Source organism: Gigantopelta aegis, chromosome 8 (genome assembly GCF_016097555.1).
Source record: "Gigantopelta aegis isolate Gae_Host chromosome 8, Gae_host_genome, whole genome shotgun sequence".
NCBI lineage: Eukaryota > Metazoa > Mollusca > Gastropoda > Neomphalida > Peltospiridae > Gigantopelta > Gigantopelta aegis.
This window is the reverse complement of record NC_054706.1, coordinates 45,690,100-45,704,705: the sequence shown is the minus strand read 5'-3', so window position 1 is coordinate 45,704,705 and position 14,606 is coordinate 45,690,100. Positions and strand designations below refer to the sequence as shown.

General features: G+C 35.8%; 2 protein-coding genes across 4 annotated transcripts in view; one reads left to right on the top strand and one right to left on the bottom strand.

The window, feature by feature from the left end:
* The window catches only part of LOC121379366 (WD repeat domain phosphoinositide-interacting protein 2-like), a 31,218-nt gene extending 26,834 nt beyond the window's left edge, over positions 1-4,384 (bottom strand). For all 3 annotated transcript variants that reach the window (XM_041507950.1, XM_041507951.1, XM_041507952.1), the window contains exon 1: positions 4,243-4,384. In XM_041507950.1, coding sequence (XP_041363884.1) covers positions 4,243-4,313 — 71 coding nt within the window. In that variant the 5' untranslated portion in view covers positions 4,314-4,384. The remainder of the gene's footprint in view (positions 1-4,242) is intronic.
* A 5,991-nt stretch (positions 4,385-10,375) lies between these two features.
* Positions 10,376-11,284, top strand: LOC121379687 (histone H1.4-like). Its single transcript, XM_041508338.1, has one exon. The coding sequence runs from the start codon at positions 10,376-10,378 to the stop codon at positions 11,282-11,284; it is 909 nt and encodes a 302-aa protein (XP_041364272.1).
* The last annotated feature ends 3,322 nt before the right edge of the window (positions 11,285-14,606 follow it).

The window sequence follows — 14,606 nt, the reverse complement described above, 5'->3', positions numbered from 1 at the left end:
CGGCTATTGGGTGTCAAACTATGGTTATTGCAAAACTAAAGTGATGATCAACATCAATATAAAAATTCAACAGATCAATAAAAACACAGTGTAAAGGACTGTGTAAAAATACAAATATTTGTAAACCTGAATGCAACCTATGAATACTACTAATAAATAGTATTTGGTCTAGTTTGTGATTTTTCAAGTTTTCTGCATCATGTATTATCAGACATACACGCGGACAAGACTAACGGCACACGGACCGCATGGCGAGAATGTCTCGAGTATAATTATATCGTACGTGAAACTGTCATTGAAAGGAGTTCAGTTGGTATTGGTCGTTTTTATTTTATTATTGGCAAAAACTATCGTGAAAATGTAAAATGAAAGCTTGATCGCGAATTATTTTAGCCGCGAAAATGTTTGCGTATACATACGGTATTATCGACTAATTAACAGCTTGGCGTTTTTAATTTCGAATTGCCTCGGCAAATAATGTTCCGGTAAAATACGTATATATATCGTTTAAGAATTGTCAATTTTCATAACAAAAATGAACACCGAATACGTTGGAATGATCAGCCAAATGAGGAATTTTTCTCGGGCTTCAATCGCACTTTGGATCAGACATACAAATCAACTCAGGAAAGACTAAAAAATCACTTTGAACAAGTTAGATGACCAAGCTGTTTAGCATAACCATTGACAAATATTATTCAGAAATATGTTGTACTATAAAAATTAAACCCTGACATTTCTATGCTATTTTCTATATAGCCCCAAAAAAACCCAAGTGAGATGCTCTGGGTGTGTGTGTGGAGGGGGAGGCAACTGCTCCCCTTGACCTCTGGAGGATACGGCTGTGTAAACAAGTGACAGTGATGACCCTTCACATGTACTGTTCTGTACTTGTTTTATTTTGGGGTAAGCAGCCCACAATACAGATACATGTATAAGAAATATGCAATTTTATTGAAAAGAATGTGTTTTATTTATGTTTACTCATTTTATTAAAGTGCTAATCAAATTCCATTTAAAAACAAATTGCACCCTGCATACAGTAATGATAAGAGCAATTAATTTTGTCAAAAGGTTAACTCTCGTTTTAACTAATGCACCACGACTGGTATCAAAGGTTGTGGTATGTGTTATCCTGTCTGTGGGAGGGTGCATAAAAAAGATCCCTTGTTACTAATAGGAAAATGTAGCAGGTTTCCTAAGACTGTATGTCAAAATTACAAAATGTTTGACATCCAATAGCCAATGATTAATAAATCAATGTGCTCTAGTGGTGTTGTTAAACAAAACAAACAAACTTTTCTAGTACATGCAGATACTCTTAAAATTTTAAGAATTGTACAATGATGTGAACAGCACTGAAATAATTGATTCACAATTAACATTTGGTAATGGTGGGGGAGGGCAGGGTTTCTGCAAGAGGGTAAACCGGGTATGGCGCCATACCCAATTTGTTTTGCAGATTTTATTTTATTTAAGTTGACCTTTTGACAAAATTAATGACTCTTATCATTAATGTATGATTTTCTTAACCCTAACCCTAAACTATTTTCTTTCTGGGGGAGGCTCCCATAACCTCTATTAATGCATTCAGCACACACATTGTAAATATTCAATTTAACAGCGCCATATACCCAAACATTTCTTTCTGGCAGAAACCCTGGACTCTGGAGAGGCTGAATAAAGTTCTTTAATAAATACTAATTAACTGCAGACATGAAAAGTAATATGAGTGAATAATAATTGTATATTTATAAAAGGACATACTTTTTTTTATTAATTCTTGAACATAAAAGATACAATTTAAAAAAACTAATTATTTGGATACTGTTGGTACAAATGTATTGAAGTGCAAAATGCCACCACGCTTAAATGGAGCAGCCAGAATTAGATAATTTTCACCCAGCAAGAGCACTGTACTAAACTTTAAAAATTGCAAAAACCCAGTTATTTTCTGTGAAAATATCAATTATTTATAAATTATTTTGCCGAATTAAAATAAATTTTGCCTATTGGGTTTGAAAATCACAACTGCCGAATTTGGCAAGTGCCAGAGCTAGCCCTTAATAACCTAATCGATTATGCTTATTTCATGGGCTGGATTGCCTTTTATTGTTTTTATTATTCAACTGACAATCTTATCAAATATATTATTCTGAATCATAGTCACTTCGTACCAGTCATTTCGTACCATACTACCTGGTCATTTTGTACCCTAGTCATTTAGTACTATTGTGAAAAGTCATTTTGTACCCTGGTCATATTATACCCTAGTCATTTCATACCAGTATATAGTAAGTGAACAGATTACTTGCATATAACTAAAACCCTTGCAATTACGAAAATTACCACGGCAAATAATTTGCCATGGTAAAATAGTGTCCACAGCATTTCCCAGGTAAAATTTACTGTTAACATGTTTGCAACTCTTGATTGTAAGTAAATTTGAATGCTGATTTTTTATTTGTTTTGTTTGCCAAAATGCTCTAAGATTTATTACAGTACAGTTAATATGCGAATGACTTAGTAATAACGGTGCAGTTATTGAACATTTTAATATTTACTATCTGTTTTCAGTTCGCAAAGTATCTTTTATTTTTAACAATAAGGAAAAAATACATCTTGAAAAAAAAATCCAATATATAGTCTACGGCAAAAAACATGTAGCAGAGAATGAAAAACTCTGCGGCAATCTCCATGGCATTGCCGACTGCTGTGGGCAATTGCAGGGGTTGACCTATGTGGGAAAAATATGTCTAGGAAGGGAAGCAGTGTATCTACTTTAACAAGTCATCATTAACCCAAATTATGCTTTTTTATATTTGTTTTAATAATTATGATAATAATAAATTAATATGAACCATTTTCCAGATACCACTTGATGGTATGAAATGGCAGGATATTATTTATTTGCATCTTTATTATTATTTTTATTCAGTTGCAGGTGGTGTTTGTATTTTATAGAGGTATGTAATGTAATGTTATTTTGAAGAAAAAAAAAACACTACCAGGGTGATATTACGTCTGTCATTACAAACTTTTGTAATGGTACGAAATGACTTTTAGTAATGGTATGAAATGACCAAGATACAAAATGACTATGATACAAAATTACTTTTTACAATGGTACGAAATGACCAGGGTATGAAACAACCAAATTAGGTACAAACTGACTATGGTATGAAATGACCTGGGTACGAATTGACTAGCAAACATTATTCTCTTAACATGGATGGTACACAACTATAAAGTTATCAACAGAATTAACAGTCTGACGATTCCAGGTCGTTTCACCCTAAAACCATTTCGAACCCTGTGTTGTTTTGCCCTTAGTCATATTCACCCAGGGTTGGTGAGACCTAAATCTCATTCATACAGAGTCGTTTCACCCCTCCCCCTCCCAATAAATATATTTATTATAGTTTTGAAGTCTTTTATCTTCTGTTTATTCATTATTCATTACCAAATGTTAGATAATTTTCTGTCTTTGGATATTAATGCCTTATCAGCTATTTACTTTCTGTCAGCTGATGCTGAGCGAAATCAACATACTGTACTTAAGTAGCGTTTGAACCTCAGCTGAGTATGTGGTATATTTAATAAGAAACTACAGCACATTAGTAGTATGCAGTGTGACTTCATAAATTAATGTGAATACATTGTTTGTTTATTATCTAAGGCATGTACATATTTTGTGTATATGGCTTGAGTTAATGATATTGGAAATAAACAAAATTATAACATTATTTTTATTTGTAAATATAAACACGGAATATAGATCACAATGTGTGGGATACTGAATCAATGAATAAATGTACTTTATTCACAATAAAAATTAGGGCGAAATGAAACATGGGGCAAAACGACTCGGTTAGAGGTACGATTCGACACTGTTCAAACAACTTGGGTGAACTAGTAATAACGGCGAAACAACCTGTTACCAAGTGTAACGGTTATGTTTTGGTGCATTACTGGTTGTGTCACTGTGCTAAATATTATTATTACTCACCAAATAATAATAAAAAAATACTATTTTAGAAAAATATTTTTGGTTTATATAGCATATCAATTGAAAGTTTTACTGACATAACAGCTTTTCGGTTTAAAAAAACCAAATCAACTTTCCAATTAGTACGTTAATGCAACCTTTCATATTTTGACAAATCACGTTCAAAGTATTTCATCAAAAAATGAAAAATTGGAAAAATCGCGTTAAATTTGTTGGGTGAAATCTGGACTTACGAGCAATCCTGGTTAAAATTTACAAACAACAGGTTTGACTGCTGCTCCCCAGCTTGACTTGCAAGGTTCATGAGGCCAGAAAAGCCCTGAGAAACCCCACTGTAGAGATAATCCGTGTTGACCACTGTTTTCGCCACAAAATCAAAACAGTGGCAGCCATTAATTGCTGACGATGATAAATGTAACAACAACAAGGATTGGTTAGTTTACAAGGTGTATTAATATTCGGAAATATTCGGATATGTTCGTTATGCAAATAGAGACATTCGGGAGTTCCCGGCCTGTTTTAACAATGGGCGAGGATGCCCGAATTTTTTTCGAATATTACCGAATGGAGTAAAATACCTAAAATACGTTTAAAGGTACATAACTCTAAATGGCGTATATTACCCCCACAAAGTTACAAACCGTTATTTTACCTGCTTTAATGCTGTTAAGTACTAAGAAACAAACTCAGTTGGGAAACACAACAACACTAGTTGAAAGTTTTAACTGGTAATCTTAAACACCAATGAATGAAAACGTTTGTTTTTTTTGTTTTTTTTCATCGTAAACGTGCACTTAAAATAAATAAATCAATTTAAATCAGTTTATTCATTGAACTGTGCCACGTATTGTGGTCCATATTTATACATGGAATAAATAGAGAATAGATGGATATCATTTATCTTACGAAAGTGAGTAGGATACGTTTTTAAACGACTTGTGAGATACATTTTGCGATAATACTCACAAGATTCTCATGATTTGTATTAAATAGTAAGGGACGGTCCATAAATATCGATGTGCTTCACAATCCGAACAATGTTCGGAAGGGCGAGAGGGGGTGAAAGCCATGTTCGGATTGCTTTTCAGGTAAAACATCGGTCCATCGAAGGTCAATGTTTCGTACACATTATATCAATGTTTTTATGTTAGGATTAGGGGAGAGGGGGTCAAACCCAATCCTAACATTGTTAGGATTATGAAAACCATTGACATTTATGGACCGTCCCTAACTTACAATATTAAGTCATTATTCTACACAAGATATTGTTTCTCAAGTTCGCTGATTATGAACTTTTTTATGCTAATGCTATCACATTTGTAGCATGTCGCCTGTATAGGGGGAAGCAATATATTGTCAGGGCTACCTTCGATATGTAAAATCGCTCGTGTGATTACTAAAGGTGGAATTGGTATGTTTATTCAACGCCAGTACCGTAACGCAGATTCGCAATGGGGAATGGGTTCTGTTAGTTTGGCAGTTAAATGACCATATAACTATGCAAAAAGGAATAGCGTATTGGCTATGGCACCATGAAACATTGCATACAGCTATGCATTTTAAGTAAATAGTGTCATTTCTGTAAAATGTAGTCAGTACCGTAACGTCAGTACCGTCTGACACATTATTACTTAATGACTGACATGGGTACAATAAAATGCAACATATATATTAGTATTGTAATTTTATATAATAGTATACTTAATTACACCGAAACAACTAAAAAATTCGCACCGTTTCACATATTAAATTAAACTTCTCAAAATCTTAAATGCAGTATGTTTCTAAAATGGCAGAAAACTTTGTATAGTAAGTTTATAGCTACTTAACTATACCAGATTTTCTGGTGCTGACCCTATCCTAGAGGAAGATTTTGGGAATCGTATACGCCCCCACCACCACTCCCAACTCACCGGACTTCATAATGACTATAAAATACAGTTTTTCACGAATAAATATCATGGAGGTAGTTCGTTTTAGTAGTTAAAAATGTAATATCTTGGTCGGCTGCTGTTTTCCTTATTGCTTGTTTGTTTATTTGTTTGGTTGGGTTGTTTTTCTTGTTTGTTTTTTTGTTTTTTGTTTTTTTGCGTTTGGGTGTATTTTGTGTGGGCTTTATTTTTAGTTTCTTTATTTCTTTCCGTCTTTCTTTATTTGTATTGAGGAAGATTGCTTTCGTCAACATATAATGTATGTTTGTTTAACTTACAGTACGAAAAAAGGCATTTTTGATGTTGCAACCTTTCATTACAAACTGCAGCCGTCACTGAAATATTGAGATGTACTTATGTCTTGCTATAAGTATTTTGTAATACTTAATTGCAATAAACTAAATAAACTATACATGTATATAGAATAGTTGCCATTCATTTATTACAGAACTTAAATCCGTCAAACGAAGATGATTTTTCCTTTACAAACAAAATGGCATTTCATAGTGTTTCTGTAAGCCTCATACCCAAATACAATTTACCGAAAAAAGATCGGGCACTCTAGGAAACACCAATGTTGAGTTGTGCTGGGTCTTTGATTAGTACATCTAAAGCATTGACGTGTACCATACGAATATCCTGTCATTACATCGTTTCTGTTCAGGTTACCGATATCAAGTAGCGTACTAGTGTATCAACTCATTGTGCTTAAGTGACTCTGGCAGTTGCCAGCGTTTAAATTCATGGTTTTGAAATTAATTTGCTTACGAGGGCCAATAAAATTTATGGTAATGTTAGTCAACAGGCTACTGACACAAGACACCATATACAGAGTACGTTCGCAAAACTTCATAATTTTAATTAGCATACACCCTCAAGCTCCCCACTGTACCAAAATATTTGATCTTGTATAATATCTCCTCCATACTCGCCCAGCTCCTCTTGTAGAATATTAATAAGTCCAAGCAACTTCATATTCACGTGAATTTTTCAATAACGGAAATAACGGAACTCTCGGAATAAAATAGTTAACATCTCGACAAACAGAATAGCAAATACTCAAGCTTGACTGTTTTGTTTCTTTGAATACTATGTTTTGATGTTTTTAAAGCACTGAGTACAACTAGATCGACTTTCTTATGACAAGCAAAATATGCTTACGCATTCGAGATAAAGAGAAAGTGAGGCGTGAAAATACAACAGTTTTACAAAGGTACATGCACTTCGTTATGTGTGACATACTGTAATAAATATAAGAGATGGTAAAAAATTAGTGAAGTATGTCGACCTCTGAATATCTACCGAAGTCTGCCTTTGTTTGCCTTCACTTCTGGCACCTTGTACGGAGAATTCCGCCAATTCACCAAACCGATGGCACTCTGCTGACACATACGTACTTTGTAGATGGTCCTCAATAGTGCCTACACCGCATACCACTTGAAACTAAACACGCATTTGAGGTTGTGCTTATCAGTAAGAATTTTGAAGCAATGTTCCCATTGAGCCTCTTAAAACGTTTCAGAACCTTTTGAAGATGTGTTAACGACAAAACTGTTTGGTCGTACCAATACAGTGCTGTTATAACGTTGTGGGAACGTTTCAACCAAAAAACGTCTGGTCAATTTTCAAACCGTTTCAGCTAAAACGGATAGGCTGGAACACTTTATGTATTAAATGTTAACGCTTAGGCGTTAACATCTTGGAATCAAATATGACGTAATACTAACAACGTATTGAGAGTGAAGGTTAAAAGTTGTGAGAACGGCTAGTGGATATTGATTAAAACATTATTCATGAAATAGTTTGGGTACGTTTTAGAAGTGGTTTTAGTGGGAGCTCATCTTAACATATTATGATACATTCAGGCAGATTGTTGATGTCAGTTCTGAATAGTGGAATGTATGACACTGGTGATAATCGATTTTCTGATGGGTTTTTTCTTTTTTCCTCTCTCGCTCTCTCTCTCTCTCTCTCTCTCTCTCTCTCTCTCTCTCTCTCTCTCTCTCTCTCTCTCTCTCTCTCTCTCTCTCTCTCTCTCTCTCTCTCTCTCTCTCTCTCTCTCTCTCTCTCTCTCTCTCTCTCTCTCTCTCTCTCTCTCTCTCTCTCAATCTCTCTCAATCTCGCTCTTACTCTCAATCTCGCTCTCGACTCTCGCTCTTGCTCTCCTCTCTCTCTCTCCCTCCTCCTCTCTCCTCCCTCCTCCCTCGCCTCTCTCTCCCCTCAGCCGTCTCTATCTCTCTCTCTCTCTCTCTCTCTCTCTCTCTCTCTCTCTCTCTCTCTCTCTCTCTCTCTCTCTCTCTTGTGGCCAACACGCAATAACTCAATTAATTTAAGTGCATTACCTCTTTGGCATCGACTGGGTGGTGAAATAGGGTACCGTAGGATATTCAAACTGACTTTTACATCGTGGAGTTAGACTTATGGCGTCGGACATATGGTTAAGGACCACAGAGATAATGAAAGAGGAAACCCGCTGTTCGTCGCTATACGAAGGGTGACCTTTTCCGATTAGCAGCAAGGGATCTTTTATGTATGAATGAATGAATGAATGAATGAATGAAATGAATGGATGGATTTAATGCCACCCCAGCACACAAAACATACAGACTGGCTAAGGATCTGTTATAAGCATGACCCCACTGACATGATAGTACATACAGTGGCCTTTGTTACACAAGTTGTGGAGCACTGGCTTGAACGAGAAATAGCCTAATGGGCACACTGACGGGAATCGATCCTAGGCCGACCGCGCATGAGGTGAGCGCTTTTTACCACTGGGTTACATCGCAACCTTAGTTAACTTTGACTACACATGTGTATGTGAGGTAAATATGTTCGCGGATCGCCCTACATGGGACATGCATTGTACAGGTAGGCATGTTTACAGCGGATGGGGGATGGGGGAATAGTGTTAAAAATATTTTTAAACGAATGGAACTGCCTAATAAATTTGTTTGTTTACTTATTTTGCTGTTGTTTGGTTCAGGAATTAATCTGCACAGTATTCCAATTTCATTTTACAAATTTCGTCTTTTTACCTTTAAGAAAGAAAGTGATGTTTGTCAGTACCGTAACATGTAAGTCAGTACCGCAACAGGGAATAAAATCATTCATGTCATTTTATTTCATAAAATATTGTTGCAACATCTCGTTTCAAATGAAATACTTTAATCAACGGTGAACATTTTCTACTGCATCGCAACTACTTCAAGATTTTTCTTTTAAAGTATTAATTTTGCACGTTGTTTAAAAAAAAGTGTCACTTTAAATTAATTATTTATTATTTAAAGCCATTAGAAAAACAAACAAGAAGCTCAACTTGTGGCAAACCTTTCAAATTTAGTTAGGGATAACACGTTTTGATGATGTATGTTTTATTATTAATTTGTGATTACTTTACCATCATGTTACGGTACTGACAAAATAAGCGGGTGACCTAGCTTCGACTAGGTCATTTATTATTATTATTATTATTTTTTATTTTTTTTGTGAGTGAAGAAAAGTGCACTGACATAATATGATCTCTTGGTATTTATTCTATCAAGTCATCCAATAATTAAAAACAAATAGTGAATTGTTATTTTTTAAAGTAAAAACCTAAATTTGGGACTTTATCTGATAACCCATATATATTTAATATCTTGAAAACCAGTTTCAAAATAAATTTAAACGTCTTCTATGCAGCCAATAGAAACGCCTTAGTAAGTAATGGCACAACAATCTGTAGACAAAACCGAGTTCAGGTTAAAATGAGAAATACAGATATTTATCATCCATTAAAGGCTTTTGTAGGAGATATCGCTGGCACTACAATTTGTGATATCTCCTGCGATATTCTCCGCAGGAGATATAGGTTCTTATAATTTTGATTGGTCAAAATTTAATCACAAGACAATATTTTGTTACGTCACTGTTTGTTTTAGCGCTAAACCTATCATTAGTGATGTCACGCCACTGCCGTTCTGCTAGTTAACAACGAGTCTACCGCTGCCAAAAATAGTGACATTCAACCCACATTACTGACATTGTTTACAACTGTCGCAAATAAAAATAATGATAATGGATGATAAAAAGAATACACCCCCCCCCCCCCCCCCCCCCCCCCCCCCCCCCCCCCCCCCCCCCCTCGTGTCTTGTGATATCATAATTTATCAGCACTCGTTGATAAAAGTATACAAATCCTCGGCAAGCCTCGCGCTGATAAATTATGATATCACAAGACACTCGGGGAGTATCCTCTATTTAATTCCGATACTGAAGAATGTAATAAGAAAAACTATATAGTGATTTAAAAAAAAAAGAATTTCCAGATATTTGGCATCAATTTCGGAAAGTTGGTCGCTCTTGTGACGTCGCCTTAACGCCACGTAATCTATGACGTCAACTATCTATCTCCTTGCTGTAACACTCGAATCATGCACTGTTGAATACGAAGATGTCTCGCAATCGGTCTGGGTCTAAAGCTTCCCAGTCCAAGTCCTCTCACTCGAAGTCCAAATGCGAAACACCCGTTGATGATCAAGGTGCACAAAATGACGGTTTTGAATCGACCACTAGTGATAAAACACCTATACCAAAGAAAGCATCCATGATCATGAAAATAATAGAGGCCATCAACGCCATCAAGGACAAACCGGGAGCATCTGCTCAGGCAATTCAGAAATACATTGCCTCAACCAGCATGGCAAATGTTCCAACAGCACTGCTGAAATGGCACATCAGGAACGCCCTCACAAAAGGAGTGAATGAGGAAATTCTGATTCAACCGAAAGGTTCAAAATCCTCTGGAGTCACTGACCAATTCCGTCTCGCTCTCAGTCCTGCTAAGGCCATTGATAAAAGCGAACCTCGTTGTGCAAGACGTGGGGGATGCGGTACAGGTGGCCGTCGCGGTGACCGTAGATCTGGCGACGGGCAAAAAGTTGCAAGCAGCAGAAGCACTCGATCTAGCAGAGGATCCCAAAGTAAATCCCGGTCGGGTGGAAGTCGCTCACGACGTAGCGGATGTGGCCAGTCTAGATGTAGTCGAAGTGCACCAAAAGGTAAATCGCGATGTAGATCGCGATGTCCACCAAAGAGACGTGAGACATCACGATGTAAATCGCGAACACAATGTAAATCTAAAAGAAGCCCGTCAGGACGTTCCCGATCACGACGCCAATCCTGTCGTGCGTCACGATGTGCCAAGAAAGGTGCATCGAGAAGTGGATTGTCAAAAAGGGCATCGGAAAGTGGCTATTCAAAAAGGGCATCGAAAAGGAAGGGTGAGAGAGACGAGGTCAAGAGAGACAAAGTCAAGAGAGACAAAGTCAAGAAAGACGAAACTGGTGGTGATTGCTTCTGAATATAGCGTGAAAATAAGTCACCAATCAAAATCATAAAAAGGGTTCGAAGGAATTACAGGGATCACAGACAAGGAAGAAGAGAAGGGAAAGAAAGGAAGTTGCAGGGTGAAATCGGGCAGGGAGCGGTGCTGTGTGGGTTTTTTTGTTGTTGTTGGGTTGAGGTTTTTGTTTGTTTGTTTGGGTTGTTTTAGTGGTTTTTGCCTACCTATATCAAAGTATCGGATTCTTGTTGAAATGACAGTGCTTGTGTGTGGGAAATAAAATATTTAGTGTTTACTTGAGTTGTTTGGTATTTTTGAACATTTAGTGCATACCTTTTAAAAAAGTGTTTCAAAGGGATTCAAACGTCGTTCGATTTCTACCCTGGTAGCCTATATAGGCTACAGCATGTTTAAAGGGACATACCCTAGTTTCAATCCGTGAAAATCAACACTAACTTCAGGTAATCTACAAACCTGTAACACATTTGGATAACGTTACAATTGAGTGAAACACGAGTCTGTGACTTTGAAATGGTGAAATACCCTCTAAAAATAGACTATAACTGGACTCCATAGTTTTTACTTCTCAGACGCACGTGCGTTTTTAAAAATATGAGAAATGCCTTTTGTGATATTAAAACACAAGCATGACCAAAAATAGTTCGGATGTACAGAAATGGATAATCTAAACAATAAAATCTAAGTAAAGTATGATTTCAGTTATCAAAAACGGCTCTAATAGTAAAAGAAATATGTTTTAAAACTAGGGTATGTCCCTTTAAAAGTGTAATTTCGTTACATGGCTTATCACCCTTTAACGATTTACACGTTGTCCAAAACACCCTTTAACAATTAACACGTTGTCCAAAATTATCACCCTTATGACTTTATTCCAGAGAATGATTACCGGTACTAAGTTCGACGCACAGTTGCTATTTATGTATTTAATATAAAAAATAATAATTTTATAAGCGTTTAATTTGAATTTACTGTCAAAAGCAACCCCATTTAAATGTCCCTTTTTAGGGCCAACAAGCCACTTGGATGAAATTTTGCTTATCTTCTTTTACATTATTATTATAAATAAATAATAAATAAAAAATCAACAAATAGCGCGTCATGGGAAGAATTTCTTTAATGAAATTTTAAAAATATGTTAAAGATAAATTTTGTTTTGCTTAATGACACCACTAGAGCACATTGATTTATTAATCATCAGCTATTGGATTAGTAGCAAGGGATCTTTTATATGCACCATCCGACAGCCAGGATAACACATATCACGGCCTTTGATATACCAGTCTTTTCACTGGCTAGAACGAGAAATAGCTCAGTGGGCTCACCGATGGGGTTCGATCCCATACCGACCGCGCGTCAAGAGAGCGCTTTACCACCGGGCTACGTCCCGTCCCATTGTTAAAGACAAAGTTATTGCACATATATATTCATGTGATCCGTCTGTTCGTGTGTCGGTTACGCAACTTTATATTGACACAGACCGCCAGAAGGTTATGTGGTGAAGCGTTACACGTTCTCGAATTAACATGGGGCGGGACGTAAAATTTATTTAAAGTTTAACGATACCACAAGAGCACATTGATTAATTAATCATCGACTATAGGATGTCAAATATATTATCACTCTAGGCGGAATATAGCCCTATGGTAATGCGCTCGCGGCTCGCCTGATGCAAGCTCGATGCTGCACAACTGGTGCAATAAATGCCATAGTGTGTATTCTCCTGTCTATCGGATGGTGCATATAAAATATCCCGTGCTGTTATTACAACACAAGTACGTTGCACATGACGTGATAGAAGCGGGTTTTCTCTCTCATTATCTATACGGCCCTTAACTGTATGCCCGACTCCCATATAACCGTAATTAAAATGTGTTGAGTACGTCGTTAAATAAAACCTTTGTTCCTTCAAATTAAAAGTTACAAACTTCAGAAGATAACTAATTTCAATGCAAGTTTGAAGTAACTGATTAGGTTACGCACATAATATTATAGTTTAACGTAACCGAACAATTGGTTACCTACGTAAAAACAGAAAATCGATCGCATCACATAATTTAGTGAACCCAATCTCTGTTTACTATAATCTCTGATTGGGGTTTTCCCCGTCCCAACCAGTGCACCACCACTGGTATATCAAAGGCCGTGGTATTCGGAATCCTGTCTGTGTCATGGTGCATATAAAAGATCCCTTGCAAACGTACAGACATTATTCGAAAAATAATTAACATATGTATGTTAAAAAATCCAATTAAGGTTCAAACACGCTGTCCTGGGAACACACCTCAGCTATCTGGGCTGTCTGTCCTGGACAGTGGGTTAGTTGTTAGTTGGTTAGTGGGTTTTTTTTTTTTCATTTGAATATTTTATTTTCATTTTTGGTCACATTTTCATACAGTATATATATATATTTTTTTATACATACATACACATATCAAAATTAATATACTATGAAATAAAACAACAAACCTCTTGCCAACACGTCAATGAACCTCACTCAGTACTAAACACTCAAATTTGTTTATACATGTATATATATGGTAATAAATACTTAAGATACTGTCAGTGGTGGATGACCTAGAGATATTTATTCAAACAACTTATGGTATACACTCCATCTTTTAATAAATTCATTATATTTGATTGTATTAGAATACATTTTATTTTTCTAATATATAATAAGAATGTATATGAATTTTTAATATTTTAATATCTAGTGATTTCTTCAGAAATTTTGAACTATATATAAATTGCTTTGTCAAAAGAGCAATAATGTCAATTATGATATTGTTCTTTGAGTGGCCAAGAAGAAACTGGTACGAGAGAAGCTAACTATAATGTCTGCCGATTCTTTTATCCATTGCTCGACTTGTTTAATTAAATTTTGGACGTGTACACATTCAAAAAATAAATGCGTATACGTTTCAATAGACGCATTACAGAAGCTACAATTTGGGCTGCTTATCACTTTAATATTATAGAGAAACTTGTTTGTAGGGAGAATTCTTTGGATTATTCTATATTGGAACCATCTTAATTTGGTATCCTTAGATATACTGAACACATTGCTGTTGATACTTTTCCACCAATTGTATTTTTGTTCAAAATTTAATTCTCTTTCCCATTTAGATATATTTTTTGGTGGAGAAAAAGACGACTTTATATAGGTGTTATATATATGTTTTGACCCCTGTTTGTTTTGTATTATGGTATTTATATACTTTGGCCAAAATAGAAACTCAGCTGAAAGTGGTTTGGTGGATAAAAATGGCCATGTATGTAATATTGCAGCCTTTAGCCCTTCAAATGTAGTAAATGGTGG